General features: G+C 40.1%; 1 protein-coding gene across 1 annotated transcript in view; it reads right to left on the bottom strand.

The window, feature by feature from the left end:
• Window positions 1–1262: 1262 nt before the first annotated feature.
• The window catches only part of mnd1 (meiotic nuclear divisions 1 homolog (S. cerevisiae)), a 58719-nt gene continuing 34078 nt past the window's right edge, over window positions 1263–25903 (bottom strand). The window contains exons 4-8 of the mRNA XM_078541597.1: window positions 25674–25822; window positions 18353–18427; window positions 3583–3697; window positions 2524–2568; window positions 1263–2398 (exon numbers count right to left, since the gene is read on the bottom strand). Coding sequence (XP_078397723.1) covers window positions 2292–2398; window positions 2524–2568; window positions 3583–3697; window positions 18353–18427; window positions 25674–25822 — 491 coding nt within the window. The 3' untranslated portion in view covers window positions 1263–2291. The remainder of the gene's footprint in view (window positions 2399–2523; window positions 2569–3582; window positions 3698–18352; window positions 18428–25673; window positions 25823–25903) is intronic.

The following is a 25903-nucleotide window of genomic DNA, read 5'->3' as shown; positions in this document are numbered from 1 at the left end:
GGTGATGAGGATGAGGTCAAGTGTGTTTTTCCCTCACCACCGGCCTCAGACCCAATCTAGCAGCTATGTCCTTTAGGACTCGGCCAGCTCGGTCTGTAGTGGTCCTACCGAGCCACTCTTTGTGATGGGCATCGAGTCCCCTACCAGAGTACATTCTATGCCCTTTCCACCCTCAGTGCTTCCTCCAAGTGGTGTTCAACATGGAGGACTACTGATTAATCAGTGGTAATCAGGAGGTTTCCTCGCCCACGTTCGACCTGATGGCATGAGACTTCCGGTCCGGAGTCGATGTTGAGGATTCCCAGGGCAACTCCCTCTCGACTGTATAGCACTGTGCCGCCACGTCTGCTGGGTCAGCACTGCCAGTGGAACAGATCATACCCAGGGATGGTGATGGTGGTGTCAGGGACATTATCTGTAAGGTTTGCAGGGCCATTTCAAAGGGCATTTAATAGTATCTGGAGTCACATGGGCAGATCAGGTAAGGACGGCAGATCTCCTACCCTAAAGGTAGGAACCAGATGGGTTTTTACGACAATTGACAATAGTTCCACGGTCATCATTAGATTTTTAATTCTAGATTTATTTAATTCAAATTTCACCATCTGCCATGGTGAGATTCGAACCCGGGTCACCAGAGCATTACCCTGGGTCTCTAGTCCAGTGACAATACCAGTACACCATCGCCTCCCCTGAATCATTAATGAACCATGGATTGTTGGCAAATATACCATTTTCCCAAATCAAATGATTATCTTGTGGAACACATTGGAAAATTAACTATGCCATTGGTTATTTCATTGAACATGCAAGAAAACTAAACTGCTGGGTCTCGGTGACTTGGGTCTGAATGTAGCTTAGGCCCGGAAGCACTTAAGGAACAGTGGCCTGGGAGGAGTGTTGGAGTGGGAAACACGTGAAAAAGTTACTTGCACTCTATTAATATTAAAAAAGAATGTCCAAAGAGCAGGAGTCTACAACTTTTTCTGGGAGGCAGAATGCAATTCACAACCTGAAATATATAATCCAGCTTTGCTGGAGACACTCTGCAGTCAAATGCTGCCAGTGATTAACAACACCCAAGGGACAGGTCTTAGCTGTAAACATACAAGAATATTTTAAACTCACATCTACCTATGCATCACTTCAACATTTAGTTCCTTTATATTTTGACATTTGGTTTCAGATTTGTTATTTAATTAAAGCTTTATGTATAGTCAGGCTCAGAAACAAAATAATTAGCAAAAATTATCTTCAGGCGCTTGGCACTTAAACAGTTCAATGTTTATTTCAATGACAAAGAGCAAATAATAGGCTGGGTTTTTGCTTAAGGTTGTGTATGATGTTTATCACAATAATACAAATTTCTGATTTACAATGTCATTCACTTATACACAGAACACATTTCCGGCATAGAAGATGTGAAAATCTTTATCTCATCCCAATTTCTTCCTGACTTAAGTCAACATAAGCACTGTATAGTCAGTCTTGTTGCATTAAATAATCTGGTTTCAATCCCCATTATATCTAATATTTATACCTGGAAAGGTTTTATCCCTTTACAAAATGAAGCAAAGCACTACAGAAATTTCAGTGTGGAACATTTGAGCAACATGCACTTAATAGTTATAGAGCAGACAATTAATGGGTTAAAAAACTCTTTTTAGTTGCAATTAGGCTTTAAGCTTCATAAACTTGCATTTTCATCCGAACTGATCTCATAATAAATTTGCAATGCATTTTCCTTTGTCAGTAAGGCAGGGAAGGAATATTCAATAAAACACAGGCTCAACTAATAAAATATTCGCAGATTGAGATGGCACTATAGAGATCAGCATTGTAACAAAGTGAAACTGGGTCGCTTAATGTACAGAACAAACTGTTATTTGGTAGGACTGCTTTAATAAAAATGACTCTTTCAACAGGTTATAGAAGGGACTTATATATATGTTGCACTATTATTAGTACGCTTGCAATATACACTGCCATTCTATTTTATTCAATTGCTCTTTAATTTAGCTGGACTCAATCCTCCATCAATTGCCAATATCTGCCAGGAATTTGCCTTTCATAATGGCAGGTGCTTTGTTAAATAATTCTCTGCTGCAAACACTGATTTAAAACAGCAGAATAGAAGACTCAAGGTATCGAAAGCAAATTGAACTCCACAAAACTGATAACTGATAGGAAGTTTAAATTTTCTTGTGATAAAAGTAGACAATTTTTCAATAAACAAAAAGTTTGATACAAACTTAAAAAAAAGCAAGATTTATTTGTACTGATAGAAACCGTCAGTCAATATAGTCAAAATCTTCTGGAATTCCAAAAGCCTTATCAATTTGATTCCGTTCAAATCCAAATTTTTTATTTGCCCAGGATTTTATGGCAAACACATTATCTAGAGGAACAAACATAAATTATGGTTAACATTAAAGAACAGCTGACTCTCCATTGAGACATTTGGAAATGGATGAAAAAGTACTGGATAACTTTACTATGAGATACATGTTTCTTGTAACATACCAGTCCATCTATTAGCTGCATCTTTTGCTACCTTGTTACTCTGTCCTATAAAAAGAAAAAAAAACATTCAGCATGGCCATATTACTTTTACACAAACTTATTCTTCCAAACTGAAGAGTATGCAAGGCAACATTTTATCTGTCTCCTGCACCAATAGAAACTGCAACAAATTATTGGATTATGTGGCATTGATTTAAATTCAGATTTAAAGTAGGTAATGGATTGTAGCTACCAAACCTAAAACAGTTACCATCTTCAAGAAATATTTTAATAATTTTCTTTTTGCTTCATTCTGTGGTCAGTAAAGTCTCAATTGTCATGCTCCATATTTCAGAATGGATACAATATTTGAACTTAGTTCCTCTGGTCCAGTGCAGGACAATGGACTGGTCAATCTAAAAAATGTGGCCAGCTGTACAGCTATCAAAGTAGTAGCAGGAAAGTACTGGATAAGAAAATATCATTTATCATGTATTTAACATACTGATAGTGTACAAATAATGTTTGAATTAAAAATACAGCCGATCCCGATTGAGTTCACTGGCCTCACAGCAATGACTACAGCCTTATAACCATTTAATTTATATTCTGCTTCAACTGAAATGAAAAGCACATGAGAGAGGCACTCTAATGAGAGACGCACTCTAATGATAAACTATTACAAGTTTATATGACTGAATGCTTTGATATCTCCCACCAGCAAATAGAAAGCTGTTTTGTGCCATTAGATTACCCAAGAATATGGTATTGAGAGCTGATAGAATGAAATTATCTCACACTGCTCACAAAAAAAGAGCTAGGACCATACTGTTTGAAACCAAAAAATGCTCATTCAAGATGCAGCATAATCTTTTAAGACAGTGATATATTTCAATGTTGAATCATACTTCAGCATTGTATTATTGTGCCAAAACATCAAAATATACTGCTCACTTGTTAACACATGCTGTTCAGTTTGGGTTTAGCTAAAACTCAATTTAAACTAGCTTAGACAAGCAAAATGTTCCAAGTGGAAACATTACAACTACTTTAACTGAAACAAATGGATTAGTTACTCACGGATTTCTTCGATTACTTCTGGATCACATTCTTGGTATTTTTCCAGCTCTGCTTTCAACTGATTTCTTTCTTGTCTAAGTCCTTCCAATTCTTTCAACATAGCTGCACGACTGTCCTATTTTGAAAATAAATATTTTAATGCTATTATACACAGATAATTACTCTGTGGTAACGTAACATAGGGGGTTCAAAGTCCTATCCAAATTTCCATTGGGTTCTTCCAATCTCCAACTTCAGTGGAAGCTCTGGAAAAATACCCCTTAGCAGCCATTTCTTGGGAGTCTGTTAATCTTCTGTTAGACAATCATCACAAGATTTTTATTTTTATTACCTTTTTAATGCAAGGCTTCAAATTAAATACAGAAATACAAATAGGTACAAAATGACTCTATCCTAAACATATTAAACACAATAGGACCATATTGTGATTAACTATGCAAAAACGTATTTGTGATTAAAGACCAAGGTATGCATAAAGTTATTCCTGTTGAATACATTGCAAATTATTAGCCACACTGAAATATTTGATACTTGTTTTATCAAGCGGATATAAAATTCAACTATTGCCCTTTAGTCCCTACTAGATGCCCTGAGCATACATGATACTCTAGAACAGGCTTGTCCAACGTGCAAAGCCAATTCTGGTCAAATTGGTTAGTTTCAATGGAGGACTCGGCATGGAGCTGCTCCTCCAATCAGAGACTGTTTCTCTCCCATGTTTGCTGCTGATAGGCTCATGGGGGGGGAAGAGAGAGAGAGAGAGAGACAGTGAGTGTGTGTGTGTATAGGGGCTAGTGAGAGTGTGTGTGGGGGAGTGGATGTGTAGGGGTGTGAGTGTGTGTGTAGGGGAGAGAGACTGCTTATGGGCAATTGAGAGTGTGACTGAGTGAGTGTGTGGGCAAGTGAGAGAGTGACTGAGTGAGTGTGCTGTGGGGGAGTACAAGAGACTGAGTGTCGAGAGGAAGTGGAATGCAAGAGACTGTGTGGGGGGCAGGTGGAGTACTAGTCTGCCTTGTGCCCAGTTTCAGGTTTCTCACTCTCTTACCACCACACACCAACACACTGAGTGAGGGAGTGAGTGAGCACCCTGAGACTGGGAGTGAGCCGGACACACACCCTGACCCTCTCACACTCTGGCCATTTTTATTAATTACCCTTTTTGTTAATTAACAATTTATTGCTATGATATTGCTGTACTTTTGCTCAGCAATTGTTTCTTTTCTTAAAACCCAACATTTTTTTTTGTAGTTCAGCTTATTGTTGTGACAACCTTATCTTTCCGAAATTTGTACATCAGCCCCTTGAGTGAGAGTAATATGCAAATACGGCCCCCCCGAGCAAGAAGGCTGGACAAGTCTGCTCTAGAGTCAGCACTTATAAAGTCACTAGTTAAACCCTAATGAAAATCAGGACAGAGGGGGTTTATCTTACTATAATCATCATTGGCATCCAACATTTTTTTTAAAAATTAAAAATCGCTACTAGCAACATGCAGAAATTAAAAGGGTGATGTGGTTTTTCTTTGTAACATGGGTAAATTGTTCAGCTTGGATAAAGAACATTTATAAAATCAGACTGTAAGTAGCACTCATTCTGACTGTCATATAAATTGCTACTTATAGAAGCAATATGGAAGAAATTCTGAGTGGTATATAATCATTGCTAACATTCCCAAACAATAGGATAATTGCTTTGGAATGGACACTTTTTTGGAACCTTTAGAAGCATCATCCTCATCTCATTCGCCTGTTGAACATAGAAACATAGAAAATAGGAGTAGGCCATTTGGCCCTTTGAGCCTGCTCTACCATTCATTATGATCATGGCTGATCATCCAACTCAATAGCCTGCTCCCGCTTTCTCCCCATATCCTTTGATCCCTTTCGCCCCAAGATCTATATCTAACTCCTTCTTGAAAACATACAATGATTTGGCCTCAACTACTTTCTGTTGTAGCGAATTCTACAGGCTCACCACTCTCTGGGTGAAGAAATTTCTCCTCATCTCAGTCCTAAATAGTCTACCCCGTATCCTCAGACTGTGACCCCTGGTTCTGGACTCCCCCACCATTGGGAGCATCCTTTCTGCATCTACCCTGTCTAGTCCTGTTAGAATTTTATAGGTTTCTATGAGATCCCCCCCATATTCTTCTGAACTCCTGCGAATATAATCCTAATCAACTCAATCTCTCCTCATATGTCAGTCCCGCCATCCCAGGAATCAGTCTGGTAAACCTTTGCTGCACTCCCTCTATAGCAAGAACACCCTTCCTCAGATAAGGAGACCAAAACTGCACAGAATATTCCAGGTGTGGTCTCTCCAAGGCCCTCTATAATTGCAGCAAGACATCCCTGCTCCTGTACTCGAATCCTCTCGCTATGAAGGCCAACATACTATTTGCCTTCTTTACCACTTGCTGCACCTGCATGCTTACCTTCAGTGACTGGTGTACGAGGACGCCCTGGTCTCGTTGCACATTCCTCTCTCTCAATTTATAGCCATTCAGATAATAGCCTGTCTTCCTGTTTTTGCTACCAAAGTGGATAACCTCACATTTATCCATATTATACTGCATCTGCCATGCATTTGCCCACTAACTCAGCTTGTCCAAATCACACTGAAGCATCTCTACATCCTCCTCACCCTCCTACCCAGCTTTGTGCCATCTGCATGAAAATGAGAACAGAATAATTTACATTAGATCTCTTGCTCTGCAGAAAAGCATTTTCATGTCAGAAATAAGGTAATGCATAAAGTGCAATGCTACATGTTATCAAAGCGAGTTTATCTAAGAGAAAACCTCAAGTAGAAGTACATAATGGCTTTAAAATCTGGCAGTCAACAAAAAGATCTACATCTCAGTTTGAGAGATTAACAATTATCTCTCAGTGGCTCCAGTTACACTTGTCCCCCAAAAATACATTTGTTATTGACTGCAAATGAGAGCAGCAACAATACACCCAAGTGGGTGCATTGGCAATGTTATAAATATAGGTCTACTTTCAATACCTTCTTGGGTTCTATAGTGTCAATTGCTCCCATTGGTAATCTCTACGAGAGTTGACTTACATTCCCCGATATCTACTTGTAACATAGTGTATTGCAGTGGGTGTAACAATAATACCTCTCAAGACCTGAACTGGAAATTTATATCATTTGCCCATGCATCATCTGCAATCTCTCTGGAGGCATACTTAAGTGAGGTGAAACCTTATGCTGCTGCTTTCTTTCACAGTAATGAATGTACAGTCATACAATCCCAGCTGATGTTAATACTGTACAAGTCAGATCCCAGAGTGAAACCTGGCTTGATAGATCCTATCATTTAGATTTTTTTTTAGAAACCGTGGAAGGAAGTTACTGAACAAATTCCCAGGAGCCTGATAACTGGCTGTTCATGGAAATACCGTCCTCTAGTTGCGAGAAGGCAGCAAAAATCACGGCTGGTCTATCAGTGCAGTACTGAGAAAGTGCTGCATTATCAGAAGTGCTGTCCATCTTGGTGTTGTTAAACCAAGGCCCCATATACCCTCTTCAGCTGGATGCAAAAGATCCCATGGCACTATTTCAAAGATCATCAGGAGTGTTATTCTCTGTGCCCTGGCCACTATACATCCCTCAAATCCCTCTAACAGCACAAAGAGAGATTATCTGGTCATTATCAGATTGCTATTTGTGGGAGCTTGTTGTTCACAAATTGACTGCCATGTTTTCTACTTTGTAACATTGACTATACTTCAAAAGTACTTCACTGGCTATAAAGTACTTTGGGATATCCTGTGATAGTATAAATGCAAGTCTTTCTTTTTTCTTCTACAAAATCAGCCAGTTCCCATGCTGAGCCAGCCAGTAAATTGGGCTGTTGGTGGATCACAGCTCAACTATTTCCTGCTCCTCATTACTGTACAGGAATAGAAGTCAAATTTCCATGGCTATTTTTTTGAGCAGTCTCCTGTATGTCCCCATATGGACCACATTTGTACCTGAATTGGGATCCTACAACTGGCATAGGAGTCCAATTTCCAAAATTATGCATCCACCCACCAGAAACAGGTGGGTGGAGTGCTAGTGTATTTCCAGGCCTATCTGAAAACAACACCAAATGGACCATGGGAATCAATGGAATGGCAGATGTGTCATTCTTGCTGTAATTTCCAACCATCAGCTGCCTGCTTTTCAAACAAGAAATGGTCCGCTACCAATTGAACATCTCACCTAATGCCTTTTGACTACCTTCCAGCATTTCTGGCCTTTCCACATCAAAAAGCTCCCATGGTTTAACTTTTCACAATTTTCATTGTCAACTTGTTGGTCATTGTGCATCTCATTTCTGCTCCATCAGAAGCTAGTGCTTGGTTCCTGAACTCTCAGGGGTTGGCTAGCAGAGCTGCTGATCAAACCTGCAACCACACACACTTACATTGCATAATGCTGGTTTCAAAGCTCAACAGGAAGGAACAGTTCATCATCATACGGTATAAAGAATTTTTGGAACCTCTTCAGAGGGGTAACTCAACTATTGTTACCACTTCTCCTCGATATCAGCATAAGTTTGTGTTAATATATCTTTTGTGAATGTTTGTGACCTGCAGCCTTCCTTTTCAAGCCTGTGCAAATAGACTTAACTTTAAAAAACACCATTTAAAAATAACGTTTTGCGCAAATTCTCTCTGTGGACAAAGAGCCAAAAAATACCTAAATGTGATCACATACTAAGAAAGAAAAAAAACTTGCATTTATATAACGCCTTTCACAACCTCGGATCATCTCAACATGTTTTACAGCCAATGAACTGGAGTACTGTTGTAGTGCAGGATGCATGTCACATTTGAATCCAAAATAGCCAAAAAGGTGTAGCAGGTTCAACATAATTTGATCGTACAAGGTATTTTCATAAATAGTGGAGAGTTTTAAATGTGCACTTTGATTTTCCTTAGCTTTCCTGATACCTGTGACTTATGTTGCAGTGCCAGGAGCTCACTGGTACCTCACTACAGCGGCCATGCCTAATGCATACCATCAGGCCTTTTGAACATGGCAAGGCAGGGCATCACAGCTGAGCTCATAAGAACATAAGAAATAAGACCAGGAGTAGACCATTCGGCCCCTCGAATCTGCTCCGCCATTCAATAGGATCATGGCTGATATTCTTGTGTTTCAATTTCCACATTCCCATCTAACCTTGATAACCTTTGATTCCCTTGCCTAACAAGAATCTATCTGCCTCTGCCTTAAAAATATGCAATAACCCCACCTCTGCCACCTTCTGTGGCAGAGAGTGCCGAAGTTGCACAACCCTCTGAAAGAAAAAAATTCTCCTTATCTGTCCTAAAATGGCGATCCCCAATTTTAAAACAGTGCCCCCTGGCCCTGGACTCACCCACAAGAGAAAACATCCTTTCCATGTCCACCTTGTCAAAGCTGTTCAGGATCTTGTATACTTCAATCAAATCACCCCTTACTCCTCTAAACTCCAGTGGAAACAAGCCCAGTCTGTCCAACCTTTCCTCATAAGACTATCCACTCATTCCAGATATCAATCTAGTAAACCTCCTTTGAACTGCCTCCAATGAATACACATCCTTCCTTAAACAAGGAGACCAAAACTGCACACTGTTTGAGGTGCAGTCTTACCAATGCCCTGTATAACTGAAGCATAACATCCTTACTTTTATGTTCAATCCCTTTTGTAATAAAGGATAGCATTCCATTAGTCTTCTTAATTACTTGCTGTACCTGTACTAACTTTTTGTAACTCATGTACTCGAACACCTAGATCTTTCTGCACCTCAGAATTATGCAGCCGTTCTCAATTTAAGTAATACCCTGCATTTTTGTTCTTCCTGCCAAAGTGAACAACTTCACATTTTCCCACATTAAACTCCATTTTGCCAGACTTTTGCCCACTCACTCAACCTAACTATATCCACCTGCAACCTCATGTCCTCTTCACAACATTCTTTCCTACCTATCTTTGTGTCATCTGCAAATTAAGCTACCATGTCTTCACTCCCCTCATCTAAGTCATTGATGTAAATCATAAAAAGTTGAGGCCCCAGTACAGACCCGTGGGACTCCACTCATCACATCCTGCAAATCAGCTCGATCATGTCCCTGTCTAACAGCCAGCTACACAATACCCAAGAAGTAGCATTAATTATTAAAATGGCTGCATTTGGTTGATTTTCCCCTTTGTTAGCCAATAAGTGCTAGTCAACTACAGTGCTCCCAAAAACTGGCAAACTCAGCAACTATACAAGTTACATAAGGATTTTTTCCAACTTAACAATTCCATAGGAATTGTGTATTGCAATAGATTTGAATGTAATTGCCTCATCAGTAGCACAGTGGTTATGGCATTGGCCTAATAAACCAGAGACTTGGATTAAGGGTCCAGAGACAGAAGCTCAAATCCCATCAGGTTTAAGACTGTTAATACAGCTTTCACATAAGAGTATTTCAAGCTGGCGGTAAGGATTTTCATTACAATTGAAGCCAAGACAGATTTTTTTTAAAAATTCATTTATAAAATGTTCATTGCACAACCCTCAACATCCTAGTGAGAAAGTCCCCAGTACAAAGTTAACAATTTAACAATCTCACTCAGATGCCAGATGTTGCTGTCCAATTTCCATGTAAATAACAGTGACCTCTGTTCACCGCACTTATTTCCACCACTAAATCCAGCCAAATAAATGAAGTTACTCAAAAAACCCAAAAAGTACTTCATAGTTAAATTCATCAGAGTATTTGTGAGATATGTATTTTTTCATGTTATAAACTATAATAACCTGAGTCTGAGAAATTGTAGATAAAGTGATTTTAATTTTATTTACTCAACTTCTCATTGCATATATTAGTATACTCTCCTGACCGATAATTTAGAATTCTTTGTTTTCAATACATCTTCAGTAGTTTTCCTTTAGTAACAAGCTAGCCAGTTTCCTCATTTTTGATTCTGATATTTTCTTTTCAACTTTGATTTATTAAACCTTCAACAAAATTGTGATGGTTTAGGAAGTAAACATGTCACTTTAGAGGGAATATGTGCAATCATCCATTAATTGACAGGAGCATTATTTCTCTAGACTTTGGTCAAGTTATGGGGTAATGGGATGTATAGTGAAGTCTGAAGTCCTTCGACATCTTACCCCTTTGATCTGGCAGAAGCTTCTCTTCAACACGACAGTTTACAATCCAAAACACATCTTGGAATAGGTTTTAAGCAGTAATTGAGAGATATATAAACTGACAATGGACTCAAATCAAATCTGCTCCATTCTAGTCAAGTTATTGCTGTCCCCATCATTATTTCTGTTTTATTGCTCCTACCTGGCAATAAACTGTTTTTTGCATAGCATCATCTTCTCCCAATAAAATGGATTTTCACTGAATCAAAGATCAGTAAACAAGTTAAACTGAATTAATACCTACACGGAAAGCAACATTGGTCCTGCAATTTGTCAGTGCTTTGGACACCATCACATGGGCTTTCTGAAACTAAACAGATAAATATTTTCTGCCTTCCACGTTTTTCAAATCCAAATAGAAACAAAGTACATTTATATGTACTTAATTTGTTGACCAGACCTAAGCAGTAGTAGGAAAGGAATTATACAGCAGAGGATGAGGTCAAAGTTAGGTATAAAGGAGGTAAGTAATTAAGAAGGCTTATGAATGCTATCCTTTATTACGAGAGGAATTGAACATAAATGTAAGGAAGTTATGCTTCAGTTAGTTATACAGGGCATTGGTGAGACCGCATCTTTTGGTCTCCTTATTTAAAAAAGGATGTAAATGCGTTGGAGGCGGTTCAGGAGATGTTTACAATTGGAATGAGCAGGTTGTCTATGAGGAAAGGTTGGACAGGCTGGCACGTTTCCACTGGAGTTTAGAAGACTGAGGGGTGATTTGATTGAAGTATATAAGATCCTAAACGGTATTGACAAGGTGGGCTTGGAAAGGATGTTTCCTCTTGTGGGTGAGTCCAGAACTAGGGGGCAGTGTTTCAAAATTAGGGGTCACCCTTTTAGGACAGAGATGAGGAGTTTTTTTTTCTCTCAGAGGGTTGTGCAACTTTGCAATTCTCTACCTCAGAGGGCGATGGAGGCGGGGTCATTGAATATTTCTAAGGCAGAGGTAGATAGATTCTTGTTAGGCAAGGGAATCAAAGGTTATTGGGGGTAGATGGGAATGTGGAATTCAAAACACAAGCAGATCAGTCATGATCTTATTGAATGGTGGAGTAGGCTCAAGGTGTCAAATGGCCTACTCCTGCTTCTATTTCTTAAGTTCTCATGAGGCTTCTGAAGGCGGAAAAAAAAATGCAACCAAGGAGGCTTCTTTTCAAGGAAGGTCTGAGTGTGCAAAAGAATGTACTTATTATACACAATGCTTCGTAAAGATATCTTGCTAGGTCTTCTGCATGACAAAAATTGATCCAGCAGTAGTTCAAGTCTTGCACTGCATGATTCTTTTCTCAATGCTCACATGGCAGCAAGATGGGAGACATGCTCCCTGGACATATATCAACAAGAACTTGCACTTATATGGTGCCTTTCATTTGGTAAACTAACTCAGGGCACTTCACAGGACTTTTAAAAATGACCAGAAATCTGATCAAAGAGGTAGACTTTAGAAAGAGGTAGCAAAGCAGAGGGGCTTAGGGAGGGAATTCCAGGACAGCTGAAGGCTGCCAATGATGAAGAGATCAAAATCAGGGATGTGCAAGAAGCCAGAATTGGAGGAGAGATCTCAGAGGGTTGTAGGACTGGAGGAGATTACAAAGATGAGGAGGCCTGAGGCCACGGAGGGATTTGGAAATAAGGATGATAATTTTAAATTCAAGGTGTTACTGGGAACCAATGCAGGGTAACGAGTACGTGAGTGATGGATGAATGGGGGCTTGGTGGGAGTGAGGACACCGGCAGCAGGGTTTTAGATCAAATCATAATAGCTCGGCAAAATCAAACTAAGAGCCCAAATTGGCAGATTCCTTGGACCTTTTTAAAAGAGCTATAAGGGAATAGGATGTGCAGTAATGTCTAAAGTCCTATGTTTTATCTCATTAATGTAGCAATGGTGATTGGGAGGCACATCAACATAAACCAATAAATCAGATCTGGCCAATTCTAGTCGTTATTTCTCCCCCATCACAGCGCCAGCTTATATTTATACAGCATCTTTAAAGCAATAAAATATCCCAAGGCACTTCACAGAGACATTATAAAGCTAAGTATGACACCAAGCCAGGTAAGGAGCTATTAGGGCAGATGACCAAAGGCTTCATCAAAGAGATAAGTTTTAAGGAGTGTCTTAAAGGAGGAAAGAGAGGTAGAAGAGTTTAGGGAGGAAATTCAGCACTTAGGGCCCAAGGTAGCTGAAGGCAGGGCCACCAATGGTGGACCAATTAAAATCAAGATGTTAAAGATGGCAAAAATTTATCTCATTGAAACTTACAAATTCTTAAGGGGTTAGACCAGGTAAACGCAGAAAGGATGTTTTCCCTGCCTGGGAGCATCTAGAACCAGAGAACACAGTCTCAGAATAAGCGGCAAGCCGATTAGGACTGAGAAGAGGAGGAATTTCTTCACTCAGTGGGTAGTGAATCTTTGGAATTCTCTGCCCCAGAGAGCTATGGAAGCTTAGTCATTGATTATGTTCAAGCCAGAAATAGATAGATTTCTAGATACCAAAGACATCAAAGGGATGGTAAGGGAAAATGGCATTGGGGTCAATGATCAGCTGTGATCTAGCTGAATGGTGGAGCAAGCTCAAGGGGCTGAATGACTTACTCCTGCTCCTATGTTCTTAAATTAGAGGTGTGTAGTTATCGTGGAGGGTTGCAGGGCTGAAGGAGATTATAGAAATAGGGAGGGACCAGGCCAGCAAGGCATTTGAAAACAAGGATGAGATTTTTAATATAAAGGTAGTGCTTAACTGGAAACCAGTGTAGGTCAGCGGGTAGAAGTAAACAGGTCCTGAAATGTTAGTTCTAGGTCTCTCTCCACAGAAGATGTCTGGCCTGCTGAGTATTTCCAACATTTTCTGTTTTAATTTTAGATTTCCAGCATCCGCAGTATTTTCCTTTTGCATTAGAGTCTACAAGCTAATTTGGCTCAATTACTAACAAAGAAACAACTTATTATAAAAGCTGAGACTGCTTCTCCTAAGTACATATTGCCAGTAGAGTTCAAGAACTTAGCAAGATGAGTACATTGTATAGCTTAAAATTCAGCCAAACCGTACTTGGTTACCTGCCAATTATTACCTGTTTCAGCATGTTTGCAGATCTTGCAGCTTCTTAGTGACATGCCACAAGGTTCTTGAAAATAACATACCACAATAATTTAATAATAAACCTGTTACCATATGTCAGTGAAGTGAGGCTTAAAATGATTAAGACTTGACAAAAATCCAAATGCTACGCATTACAAGTAAATTTCAGCAATGTAGCATATTCCTGCAAATATGGTATTACAATTTTGTTGCATTATCCAATAAGTACATGCTGATCCAATATTTTTTAGTTGCTATCCTCATTAAATTGAAGGTGATAAATAATATAATTGTTCCGGGTCATAGTTCTAGGCTAGAACTCCTGCCACATGAAGATAGCATTGCCCACATATTTAAGAAAACACAATTAACTTTGTATTTGTAAGGGGTAGGGGGGGGGGGAAAACGGGAAAAAAAATCCTTCACTTAATTTTCTCCATCAACAATGCCAGAAGCGTTGTATGTCACGCTGATGCCATCTTTGTCAAACACGTTTGCTGCATCTGTGCTGACCATAGTAAAGATCCTTGTTTGACTTACCGAACATGTTTGATTGACTTTACTGGGATACAAAATGTTTTTTGTATTCGAAATGTTACACACCAAATATTTACAAGCATTCCATGCATAGGTTGGGCAAGCAGAATATCTTGAACAGCCATGGAAACTCTTATTATTTTTCTGATAGACAAACTAATATAATCTGTACTTGAGGAAATCCATTTAAACATGACTGGGTGCAGATGAAAACTGAGCAAGATATGTGGTGTAAGTACATTTACCCCAACCCATACGGAAGTCTCATTGGATCACAGAAATTTAGGCATAAAAGGAGATCATTACATTCTCCTGTATCAGCAACACTTCTTTATGAGTTTGCTCAAAGGACACCAGCCTAAAATGTTAACTCTGTTTCTCTTTTCACAGGTACTGCCAGATTTGCTGAGCATTTCCAGCATTTTCTCTTTTTAATTTCAGATTTCTAGCGTCCACAGAATTTTGTTTTTGTAATGCTCCAAATGACTAGACTGGAAATTAATGATACACTCTCAAACCAGCCCAAAGCAAAGGAGCGCATTACTAAAACAAGCAAGAATGAAAATAAACAATAAAAACAAAAAATATTGGGAATACTCAGTAGGTCAGGCAGCATCTGTGGAGAGAAACATAGTTAACGTTTTAAATCAATGATCAGAGCATCATCAAATCAGAGCATCAAACTGGGGCTCTGTGAACCCCTGGGGATCCATAGACTTTTCAGGAGGTCTGTGAAATGTGAAGTACTTACTGGGCAGGGGCAGCCTTACAGATAAGGTAACTGCCCAGGGCACCATGCGGAGGGCTTGGATCACATCTTTATACCAATTAGCCACTTAGAAGTGACTGCCATTGCTTAAGACACAAATTTTTGGTTAAAAGCCCCGCGTGAAGTGAAATGGTAAATGTGACAAGAGTCTGCAGCCTGCTTCATTGTTGTACTGCCACTCCATGAGACACAGAAAGCTGGCAAACAAATCTCAAACTATCCTTCAGTTTGTCTCCAAATGCTCCGCAGGGCTACTGTTTTACCAGACTGAGTGAACCAAATTCTATTGCAAGGGATTTTTAAGGGTGCTTTGGGGGGCAACATTCTGTAAATCCATTCACTTTTCATATTAAAAAAAATGTTTGCTTTTGAATGATATACAAGCAGCACTGTCAAACATCACATAAAAGATAAACAAACTCTGCAGTGACAAGCAGGCACAGCCATCTCATTGATATCTGGCTTTCTTAAAAGCATTATTTATACACTCTTTACATGTGGTACTTCATATTATGAGTATTGTATTTTAGATGGTGGGAGGGGATCGTGATTATGAATTCATTTGAAAAGGGATCTGTTAACCAAAAAACTTTGAGAATCACAGAATAACAATACGCTACCTAATGGAGTGGTACAATGTGGGTTTGTACCCGTGGTTCATTGCACAGTAAATTTCCCATATCAAACCAAGCACTTGAAATCAATCACCTTGAACTGCTCCTATGCATAAAGAAGGAAGAGTTTCCTTACTGGGGTTTTCTGAGGGTAGCGTCTCTGTCTCTGAGTCGGGAGCTCTGGGTTCAAGTCCCACTCCAGGATTTGATAGCCAAGGAAGATGCGTGTGTCATGCGGCCAAACAGCTTGAGTGTCAGCTTGCAAATCCTTTCAACATACGCCAATTGCAGGTGATAAGAGCGACAGAGATTCCTGGTCAGCCATGTGATGGAAAGAAATTGGAACCTCTACCATCACTCTCCATAGCTCCAGGCTACAACTTAAAAGTAGCCACAGCAACTCAGACTCTTTAGGTGGGTGGGGCTAGTTGGCGCAGTTGGCTGGATAGCCGGTGTCAATCAGATTGGTGTCAACAGCATGGAGTTTGATCCCCGTTCCGGCTGGGTGAATTTGGGACCCACCCTCCTTGCTCCCACTGTGGTGGAGATTGCGTGCTATGGGTCGGACCTGCCTCTGGGCAGGGAACTCAAGAACAAGAATACAAGTCTGCAATAATCTGAAAGATATGCAATAAAATCCTCAAGATAAAACACGAATATGAAAACCCTTATGTAAGCCATAGGGCAACATATATTACTAAAACCTCATACATATACATCGTAAGGTTTGTATAGGAAAGTCCCACTCACTTTTCCGGAACCACTTCTCAAATTCGGGGTCACGGGGTGTCGGAGCCTACCCCAACAGGCAATGGGTTCTAGGCGGGGTACACCCAGGACGGGACACCAGTCCATCACAGGGCACACACTCATATGCACACACACAGACACACACATTAAGGGGCAATTTAACCGTAGCCAATCCACCTAACGCATGTCTTTGGATGGTGGGAGGAAACTGGAGAACCCAGTGGAAACCCATAAGGACAAGGGGAGAACGTGCAAGCTCCACACAGACAGACACTCAAGGTCAGAATCAAAGCCAGGTCCCTGGAGCTGTGAGGCAGCAGCGCTAACCACTGTGCCACCATGCCGCCCTGTATAGGGAACTCCCAGAGGCAAATTTAAGTATAGATAATCTTTACAACCTACCTATAACAGGGTGGATTTTATAGCATTTTAACTTTCCCCAAGAAACATAATTCAGTGCAGGCCTGCAAAAAACAAATTTATATATGATTTCAGTTGGTTGCTGAAGGCAAAGTAGTATGGTTCCTCCATTCAACACTTCAGTGCTAGTTTTAATTACCAGCGCATTGTGACAACTAGAATATTCCTGTGATTAAGTTTGCAATCAGTCCAATATGCAGGACAGCAATTATCCAATCAAAATTTAAAAGAACAAAATTTAATAGATAACAAGCACAAACTGTCTTTCAAAACAGTGGAAATCTAGCCATATTCTTATTCCAGCAAAACTTTACTCACAATTCGAAGTGGTATGGGGCTAAGAGTAAATAACTATCCTGTGCCGATTATTACAATTAAGGGGCTCCCTAGAAAGCATTACTTGCATCCAGCCAAAGGGCCATTTCACCAGGTGGGGCACACTTCTTATGAAACCACAGGTGATCGATTATATATGTGAAGTAATTTGGGAGACAATGTACTTAGGCAAACAGTAACCCCATTTAGTGTTGATACAAACGCTGGGAACTGTGACCACGGACTATTCCAACATACAAACAATTGGAGACTGTATACTTCAGCTACAACTATAAAACAACTTTATTAATAAAATCATAAGCAAAATTAAAAACCTGCAGGTTTATAGGTCGGGTGTTCTGACTTGACTTATGTAATCAAGCACAAAACAATAAAGAATCTTTAAACTCTCATGGATTACCCTTAGTTTGACCAATGTCTTTGGTGCAAAGTTTATACATGAAATGGGTATTTCCAAAATCTTCCAGAGCAGTGTAAAATGTTCATACCTGAAAACAAAGCCAAGAACAGCTGTGCGGATTGTGAATAGACTTTCAGTCTCTTGAATTTTGGGACAAAGTTGCTATTTACTGAACAAATATTATACGAGGCCCTAATTCTACCCTACTTTTCTTCGACCTCTGAATTAGGGACAAAGAAAGATAATACAAAAAGAAGCTTTCCAATTACACAACACTGCCCGTCGAGAGGTGGTGGCACAGAAATCACCTGACGGTTTTCCTGATAGAACCTGTGAAACAAAGCTAAGCATCTCTAATACAGAAATGACTGCCTTCCTCTGACGTGTTGGTCAGCACTGATAATAATTTCATCTGTGATATTTGTTAGTCAAGTTGCTTTGAAGATAACCTATGTGCAGTGACATTAAGACATTAGGCAAGATACTCAATTCCTTAAAAAAATAGGCATTTTAAACTCGTCATAATAATGCCAAGCTATAAATTCTAAAATAAATATTAAAGTAGTTTTTATATTGATCAAGTAAACCCAATTAGGAAAAAAACACATTTTACCAACATTGTCATTTTGCCTAGGTAGACCCAAGTTTCAACAAAAAAATTCTTACTGTATTCTGGCGCCCCACTTTGGCTTTCTCAATACTTCGCTGTAAACTCTCTTTTTTTTGGGTTCCTTCAATGAGCTGCAAAGGAAAAGGGGAAATAAAATTCAGAAAGCAAACTTAGAAAGAAGTTTGAGTTTATCCATAAATGTGGAATTTAAGATTCACAAACTTTATGGGTATAAACAATAGCTTGCATTTATATAGCGTCTTGAGTTTCAGAGGCATGATCAGATAAAATGGAATCTGTGCCAAAGGAGATCATTCTTAAGGGACACAGAACGTGAACGAATCTGACACACAAGCTTATGCGTGTGCATCAAACACTGTATCCTGTTAACATCGAGCATTATCACTTCTCTGTCAAAACCGTTCATTACTCCAAGTACATCCTCCAGAGCAAAGAAAATTCCCAGCACAACACAGGCTGATGTCAACTACAGAGAACTAACTTCCCTTGCATTTTTTAAGATAATATTTGTTATAACGTGTGTACAATACTCTATCCCTATTACTTCCAAAGCAGAATATAGTATTGAATGGAGAAATCTGGAGTGGTATTGAATGATCCCCTGCAATCAATGTAGATTTCTGCATCAAATTTAAGTTGCAGTTGCACTACGATTGTAACATCAGTACCAAGTGAAATCGCTCTGTATCACAAAGTTATAATTTTTAAAAAATAATTAAGGTTTTATATGCTGAACACTGCAGTTAAAAATGTTTTATATCACTAATTTTATTTTAAATGCTATATTTTTCTTAACAAAATTACTGACACCCCTTAAAAAGACACAGAAAAGAAAGCTCACTGAGCAACATGAAGTATCTTGTGTGTACTTAATTAATAGCCTGTAAATCAATAAACCAATTGTAAATCACTTAAACACAGGTGTGGCAAAAGAGAAGGAATTATATCTGGTTTAAAAATATAATCTTAATTGTTCCCCACTCACATATATCACTTCACATACATCACTTCACCAAGATAGTAGGCCTTTACAATAGTGCTCTTGCTCTACCTATGCAAGTTAACCACACCCATTGGTTTCTACTTCTTGCCTCTCAGCCAAGCACTCCATCACTGCACCTAAGAACACCACAACCTGAAGGAATACTGCATCAATATATTTTCATTCATTAAATTCACTTTAAAGAACAAATATCATTATTGTAATGGCATTTAGTTAATCATAGAAATTAATCTTCCAACATTTATCAGGAATCGCATAACACATTGCTAAATGCTAATACTTCTGAGTCCTAAGGGCAGAGGGGAATCTTATTCAAACTGCAAGACAGCTTAAAATGCAGTTTTAAAGAAACCTCATTCCATCTTAAAGCAAAATGATAGTGTTGGAAAATAATATTTTTGTCTACTGTTTAAAGCAGGTTTTACTACTCTCGAGTGTTGAAAGACGTCAGCTTGCCACCACTGGGAGTCACAGATTACAATCCATCACCATATGACATCTAGTGGTGGGAAATTTTATCACTAAGCTGCAGCATCCTTCGAGTTAAAAGTTACAAGAAAGTTTCAAACACACCCAGTTCATTCCCAGGCAGATAAGAATATTGCCCAAAATCAACAGGCCACAAGTATTGACATGAAGTGACATCTGAACTGGGAGGGCAGAAAGTTCCCAGTGTCAGAAACTTGGTACTTACCTTTAGCATTTTGATTCATGCATTCATTTGACTAAGCATTGTAGTTTACTAGTTCTGTATCAAGTAATGGAAGTTTTCCAGTGCATGCCATTTTGGGATTGATGCCTATAGTTACTTCCAAAAGAATGTGACAAAAAAGCCCTCATTAACCAAATAGATATTCATATGCAATGGGAAGTGCTTTAAAATAGAAATCTGAAATGTTTTGCAAAATTCAAAACAAAACAAAGGAAGAGTCGAGGCCAACAACTCAATACAACCTGGAAGACGACTGCAGACTGGTGAGCCTGAAAAATTAACCAACCATGCAGAATATGGAGTACACCAAGAAACTTCATAATATATTTAGTTATTCGTTCATGGGATGTGGGCCTCACTGGTTAGGCCAGCAGTTATTTCCCATCCCTAATTGTCCTTGAGAAGGTGGTGGGTGAGCTGCCTTCGTGAACTGCAGTCGTCCATGTGTTGTTGGAACTCCCACGCTGCTGTTAGGGAGTTTCAGGATTTAACCCAGCGAAAGTGAAGGAATGGTAATATATTTCCAAGTCAGAATGGTGTGAGACTTGGAGGGGAAGTTAGAGATGGTGATGTTCCCATCCATCTGTCCTTCTAGGTGGTAGAGGTCCTGGGTTTGGAAGGTGCTGTCGAAGGAGCTTTGGTGAGTTGCTGCAGTGCATTTTATAAATGGTACACACTGCCGCCACTCCGTACATCACTGGTGGAGGGAGTGAATGTTGAAGGTGGTGGACAGGATGCCAGTCAAGCAGGCTGCTTTGTCCTGGACAGTGTCAAGCCTCTTAAATGCTGTTGGAGCTGCACTCATCCAGGCAAGTGGAGAGTATTCCATCACACTCCTCACGTACCATGTAGATGGTGGGCAGGCTTTGGGTAGTCAGGAAATGAATTACTCTCCACAGAATTCCCAGCCTCTGGCCTCCTCTTGTAGCCACAGCATTTCTCTGGCCGGACCAGTTCAGTTTCTAGCCAATGGTAACCCCCCCCACAGGATGTTGATAGTGGGGGAATTCAGTGATGATAATGCCATTAAATGTCATGGGGAGGTGGTTAGATTCTCTCTTGTTGAAGAAAGCTATTGCCTGGCACTTGTATAGCATGAATGCAACTTGCCACTTATTAGCCCAAGTATGAATATCGTTGAGGTCTTGCTGCATATGGACACGGACTGCTTCAGTATCTCAGGAGTCGTGAATGGTGCTGCAATTGCACAATCAGCGATAATCCCCATTTCTGACCTTATGGAGGGAAGGTCATTGATGAAACAGCTGAAGGTGGTAGGGCCTAAGACACTACCCTGAAGAATTCCTGTAGAGTTGTCCCAGGACTGAGATGATTGACTTCCAAACACCACAACCATCTTTCTTTGTGCTAGGTATGACTCCAACCAATGGAGAGTTATCTCCCTGATTCCCACTAACTTCAGTTTTTCAAGGACTCCTTGATGCCACACTCAGTCAAATGCTGCCTTGTTGTCAAGGGCAGTCACTCTCACCTCAGGCGTTTAAGCTCTTTGGTTCATGTTTGAACCAAGGCTGTAATGAGGTCAGGAGTTGAGTGGGTCTGGCCAAACCCAAACTGAGCGTCGGTGAGCATTTTATTGCTGAGTAAGTGCTGCTTGATAGCATTGTTGATGACATTTTCCATCACTTTGTTGATGTTTGAGAGTAGACTGATGGGACAGTAATTGGCCAGGTTGGATTTGTCCTGCCTTTTGTGGAAAGGACATACATGGGCAATGGCATGGGGCACTGGTAGTTCTGGAGCACAAGTCTTCAGTGCTATTGCCAGAATGTTGTCAGGGCCTATAGCCTCTACAGTATCCAGTGCTTTCAGCTGTTTCTTAATATCATGTGTTGTGAATCAAATTGGCTGAAGACTGGCATCTGTGATGCTGGAGGCCTCTGGAGTAGGCAGAGATAGATCATCCACTTGGCACTTTTAGCTGAAGATGGTTGCAAATGCTTCAGCCTTGTCTTTTGCACTGATGTGCTAAACTCCCCCATCATTGAGGTTGGGGATATTTGTGAAGCCTCCTCCTCCTGAGTTGTTCAATTGTTCACCACCATTCATGACTGGATGTGGCATGACTGCAGAGCATAGATCTGATCTGTTGGTTGTGGGTTCATTTAGCTCTGTTTATCGCATGCTGCTTCTGCAATAGCCCCTAGCCATTGCCCATGTATGTCCTTTCCACAAAAAGCAGCTCAAATCCAACCTGGCCAGTTACTGTTCCATCAGTCTACTCTCAAACATCAGCAAAGTGATGGAAAATGTCATCAACAATGCCGTCAACAAGGCTTGCAAGTAGTCCTGTGTTGTGGCTTCACCAGGTTGACACCTCATATTTAAGTACGTTTGCTGCTGTTCCTGGCATACCTTCCTGCAGTCTTCATTTAACCAGTACTGGGGGATATGTCAGGCCATGAAGTTACAGATTGTGGTTGAATACAGTTCTGCTGCTCATCACCTTGTGGATTCCAGTTTTGAGTTGCTAGATCTGTTCGAAATCCATCCCATTTAGCGTGCTGTAGTGCCCCACAACACGATGGCGGGTATCCTCAATGTGAAGACGGGACTTTGTCTCCATAAGGACTCTGCGGTAGTCACTCCTAACAATACTGTCATGAACAGATGCATCTGTGACAGGTAGATTGGTGATGATGAGATCAAGTACGTTTTTTCCCCTCTTGTTGCTTCCCTCATCACCTGCCACAGACCTCATCTGGCAGCTAAGTCCTTTAGGACTCAGCCAGTTCAGCAGCGCTGTTCCAAGCCACTCTTGGTGACGGACATTGAAGTCCCCCAACCAGGGTACTTCTCTGCTTGCCACCCTCAATGCTTCTTCCAATTGGTGTTCAACATGGAGGAGCACTAATTCATTAGCTGAGGTGGGGGGAGGTTGGGGAGGAGTAGATGGTAATCAGGTGGTAATTAATATCTAATTAGAGAACATAATCCAAGTTCTTAAAATAATGAAGGAAATCAATAACCAGGTTGTGGGAATGGAGAACTACAGGATACTTTTGTAACTTATAGAAGCCAGAAGCTAAACTTAAAGGAGAAGAAAGGCTCTAGGGAGGGTTTCTATGTAAAGTTTTTAAACTCTGTCTAATTTTAAAAGTTTAATCCATCAATTCCTCCCCTTTTGAAACCTGTAATTCCAGGTCCCCTTAAGAGCTGTAACTTATGGGACAGTTGAAGCCAATCTTGAAGTTCCAACTTCTAAGTTAATGCTGCTATTCAAGACCCGCTGGTTAGAGGTTTTCCTGAATTTGGTGCCACTGGATCAATATCCCAGGTTAATCCAAAGTATCAGCTTCATGTAATACACAAAATTGCTCCTGAATGGACTCAACCTTTTGAACTGGCTCTAAGAACTAGAATAGAGCAGGGTTCTAAGAGTGAAAATAATTGCTTCCTTAGAGAAGATAGGGTGGACAGTAGTTTATACGAAAACACACTCCTTAGTTCTCCTTAAAGGAGGAGGAAAACTTATGTGATGGTCAGTATTGCTAGCCTGTGGAACAGATTGCCAGAGTAGAAAAATGGCAGCTCAGTTAATACATTCATGAGATCAATATGGTTGAGGAAGACCAGTCATCTTATTTCAACTCAGCCATCAAGAAAGCCTTGCATTTCTCTCAGATCACATCATCTAGACTGCTTAATAACTGCAATATTTTTCACTCCATTACACAAGACTGTAGCTCATCAACATGTTCATCACTACAAAGAACTTCTAGATTTATCTTTCACTAATATGTAGCAGCACCTCTTGCCCTACTGTCATGGTTTCACTTGCAGTGGTCTTTCAGATTTTCCTTCTCTATGCTGTTTACTATCCATACAGATTCCCTCACAGCAAGTTCCTTTCAAGGTTAAAAAGCTTAAGTTTCCTGAGGCTTCCCTCATAACTCGACTGTCTGAAGCTAGGGATAGCTAGAACGGTTTCCTAGTGTCTCGTGATTAAAACTGTACTCAGTAATCAAGGCTCAGTTTGGTCAGAGCACTGCACAGTTCAACACGACATACTTCAACTTTTATTCTACTGATCAATATTACCAGTGTTCAGCATGGTTTTGATTGTTTTTCCACAGTAAATGGACATATTGGCCTGGATTTCAGTCCAGAGGTAGTAGGCGGCAGGGGATGGTGCTTGCGAGGTCAGGAAAAGAACAGGCTTCTTGAATGTCCTGCAGGTTTTAACTGCAAGTTTCCTTTTAACAGTTTCTTGTTGGGTTCCCTCTCATGGGGAACCTGACTAACAGGCTGGTGGTCTTTTGGATGGGAAGTCTGTTTCACAAGGCCACAGCCAAGCAGATCAGGTAGGATTAAGTGGGGTTCTGATCATAGCTGGTGGTGTCCCACTTGGAGGGGACAGGGGTCTAACAATCATTGCTGCGGGCAGCGGAAGGGAGCAGATAGATTGAGGGGTGAGGGGTCACTGGGTAGCTTGCTGGGTCTAGAGAAAAACTTCCTGCTCCCCTTGGTCCATGAGTAGTTCTGGAAAGGTACTCGCCTCATGGATTTAGCCCTTTTCACCTCCTTTCAGCTGCTGGGTTTGCTGAGGTCGGGGAAACCCTGCCAATACAAGTTAAAAGTAAAATGACTGTTAAAATGAAAGCAGGCAGCTTCAGTAAGGTATTTAATTGACCAACCCACGTGCCGGGAAAAGATTGGTTGCCTGCCCCTTGTCCTGACTGTTTAAACGTGAAGTGGATGGGCTTGAGGCAGGTTGGATTCCCTTTTCAAATATTTTGAATTCTAATCTCTGACCCAACACCAAGCCACCTGCTTTAAGAAGATTCAGCCCATTAAGTGGCAAGGCCAAGAACCACAGATCTCTTTTAACTTCAGCTTTTTGCTCTTTTGACCCCATTTATACTACATACGTCACTCGTTTTTTTCTGATGGTGTATGATACTTAGGCTTTGTGTGGGATTTAATCTGGCGCTCTACTGCCCCATTAAAAGTTTAATATAACTAATTTTGACATCCTCATTAGCTAACGCGCCTCACATTAGTTTAGTATCAGTTATGTATTTGACCAATTTGCACTGAACTGAGTATTTGCAAATTTGACCAATACATTAAATTTCAAAGTAGAACAAAAAGGATCAGGGTTTATGGGATAAAAGCAGAAACTGCTGGAAAAACTCAGCAGGTCTGGCAGCATCTGTGGAGAGAGAAACAGAGTTAACATTTCTGTTAACTTTGTTTCTCTTTCCATAGATGCTGCCAGACCTGCCGAGTTTTTCCAGCATTTTCTGTTTTTATTTTAGACGTCCAGCATCCGCAGTATTTTGCTTTTATCAAGTTTTAAGGGATTGGAATTTAAAAAAAGGTCAGACCAATCTGAAAGTTTGAGATAAAATCAAGTTCGATCAAACTGAACATCCTTTTCTCACTCCTGCAAGTTTTCTATATTATGTATTCACAAAATGGCAACACTGCATATGGGCAAGCTGTTTAAAAAGACAAGCAAATGAAAGATCAGCTGTCTGTAACTATGCTAACAAAGGCATGCTCATTCACTTTTGAATAATCATTGTAATTAAACATTCATTTTAGATTCAATACAGATGACAAGTATTCTTTTAAACCCAAAACCTTTGGTCATTTCTAACACTACAACATTTACCTGACTCTCCAATTGCTCCAGTTTCCTTTTCCTGATATGAAGAGCTTTACTTGGGAATGCCCAGAAGTAATTAGAAGTGCCAATTCGATCAGTGTCCACCATTCCATCATCTACTAGACTCTGCAGTACTTCCTTCACTGACATGGAGGCTAAAATGATAATAACACATTAACAGCTTGCACTTACCCCTCTGAATAAAGCAACTGAAAATTAATCATGGTTATTGCAAG

Source organism: Cetorhinus maximus, chromosome 1, assembly GCF_964194155.1.
Source record: "Cetorhinus maximus chromosome 1, sCetMax3.hap1.1, whole genome shotgun sequence".
Classification (NCBI taxonomy): Eukaryota; Metazoa; Chordata; class Chondrichthyes; order Lamniformes; family Cetorhinidae; genus Cetorhinus; species Cetorhinus maximus.
The sequence above is the reverse complement of the archived record's forward strand: the minus strand, read 5'-3'. Positions and strand labels throughout refer to the sequence as shown.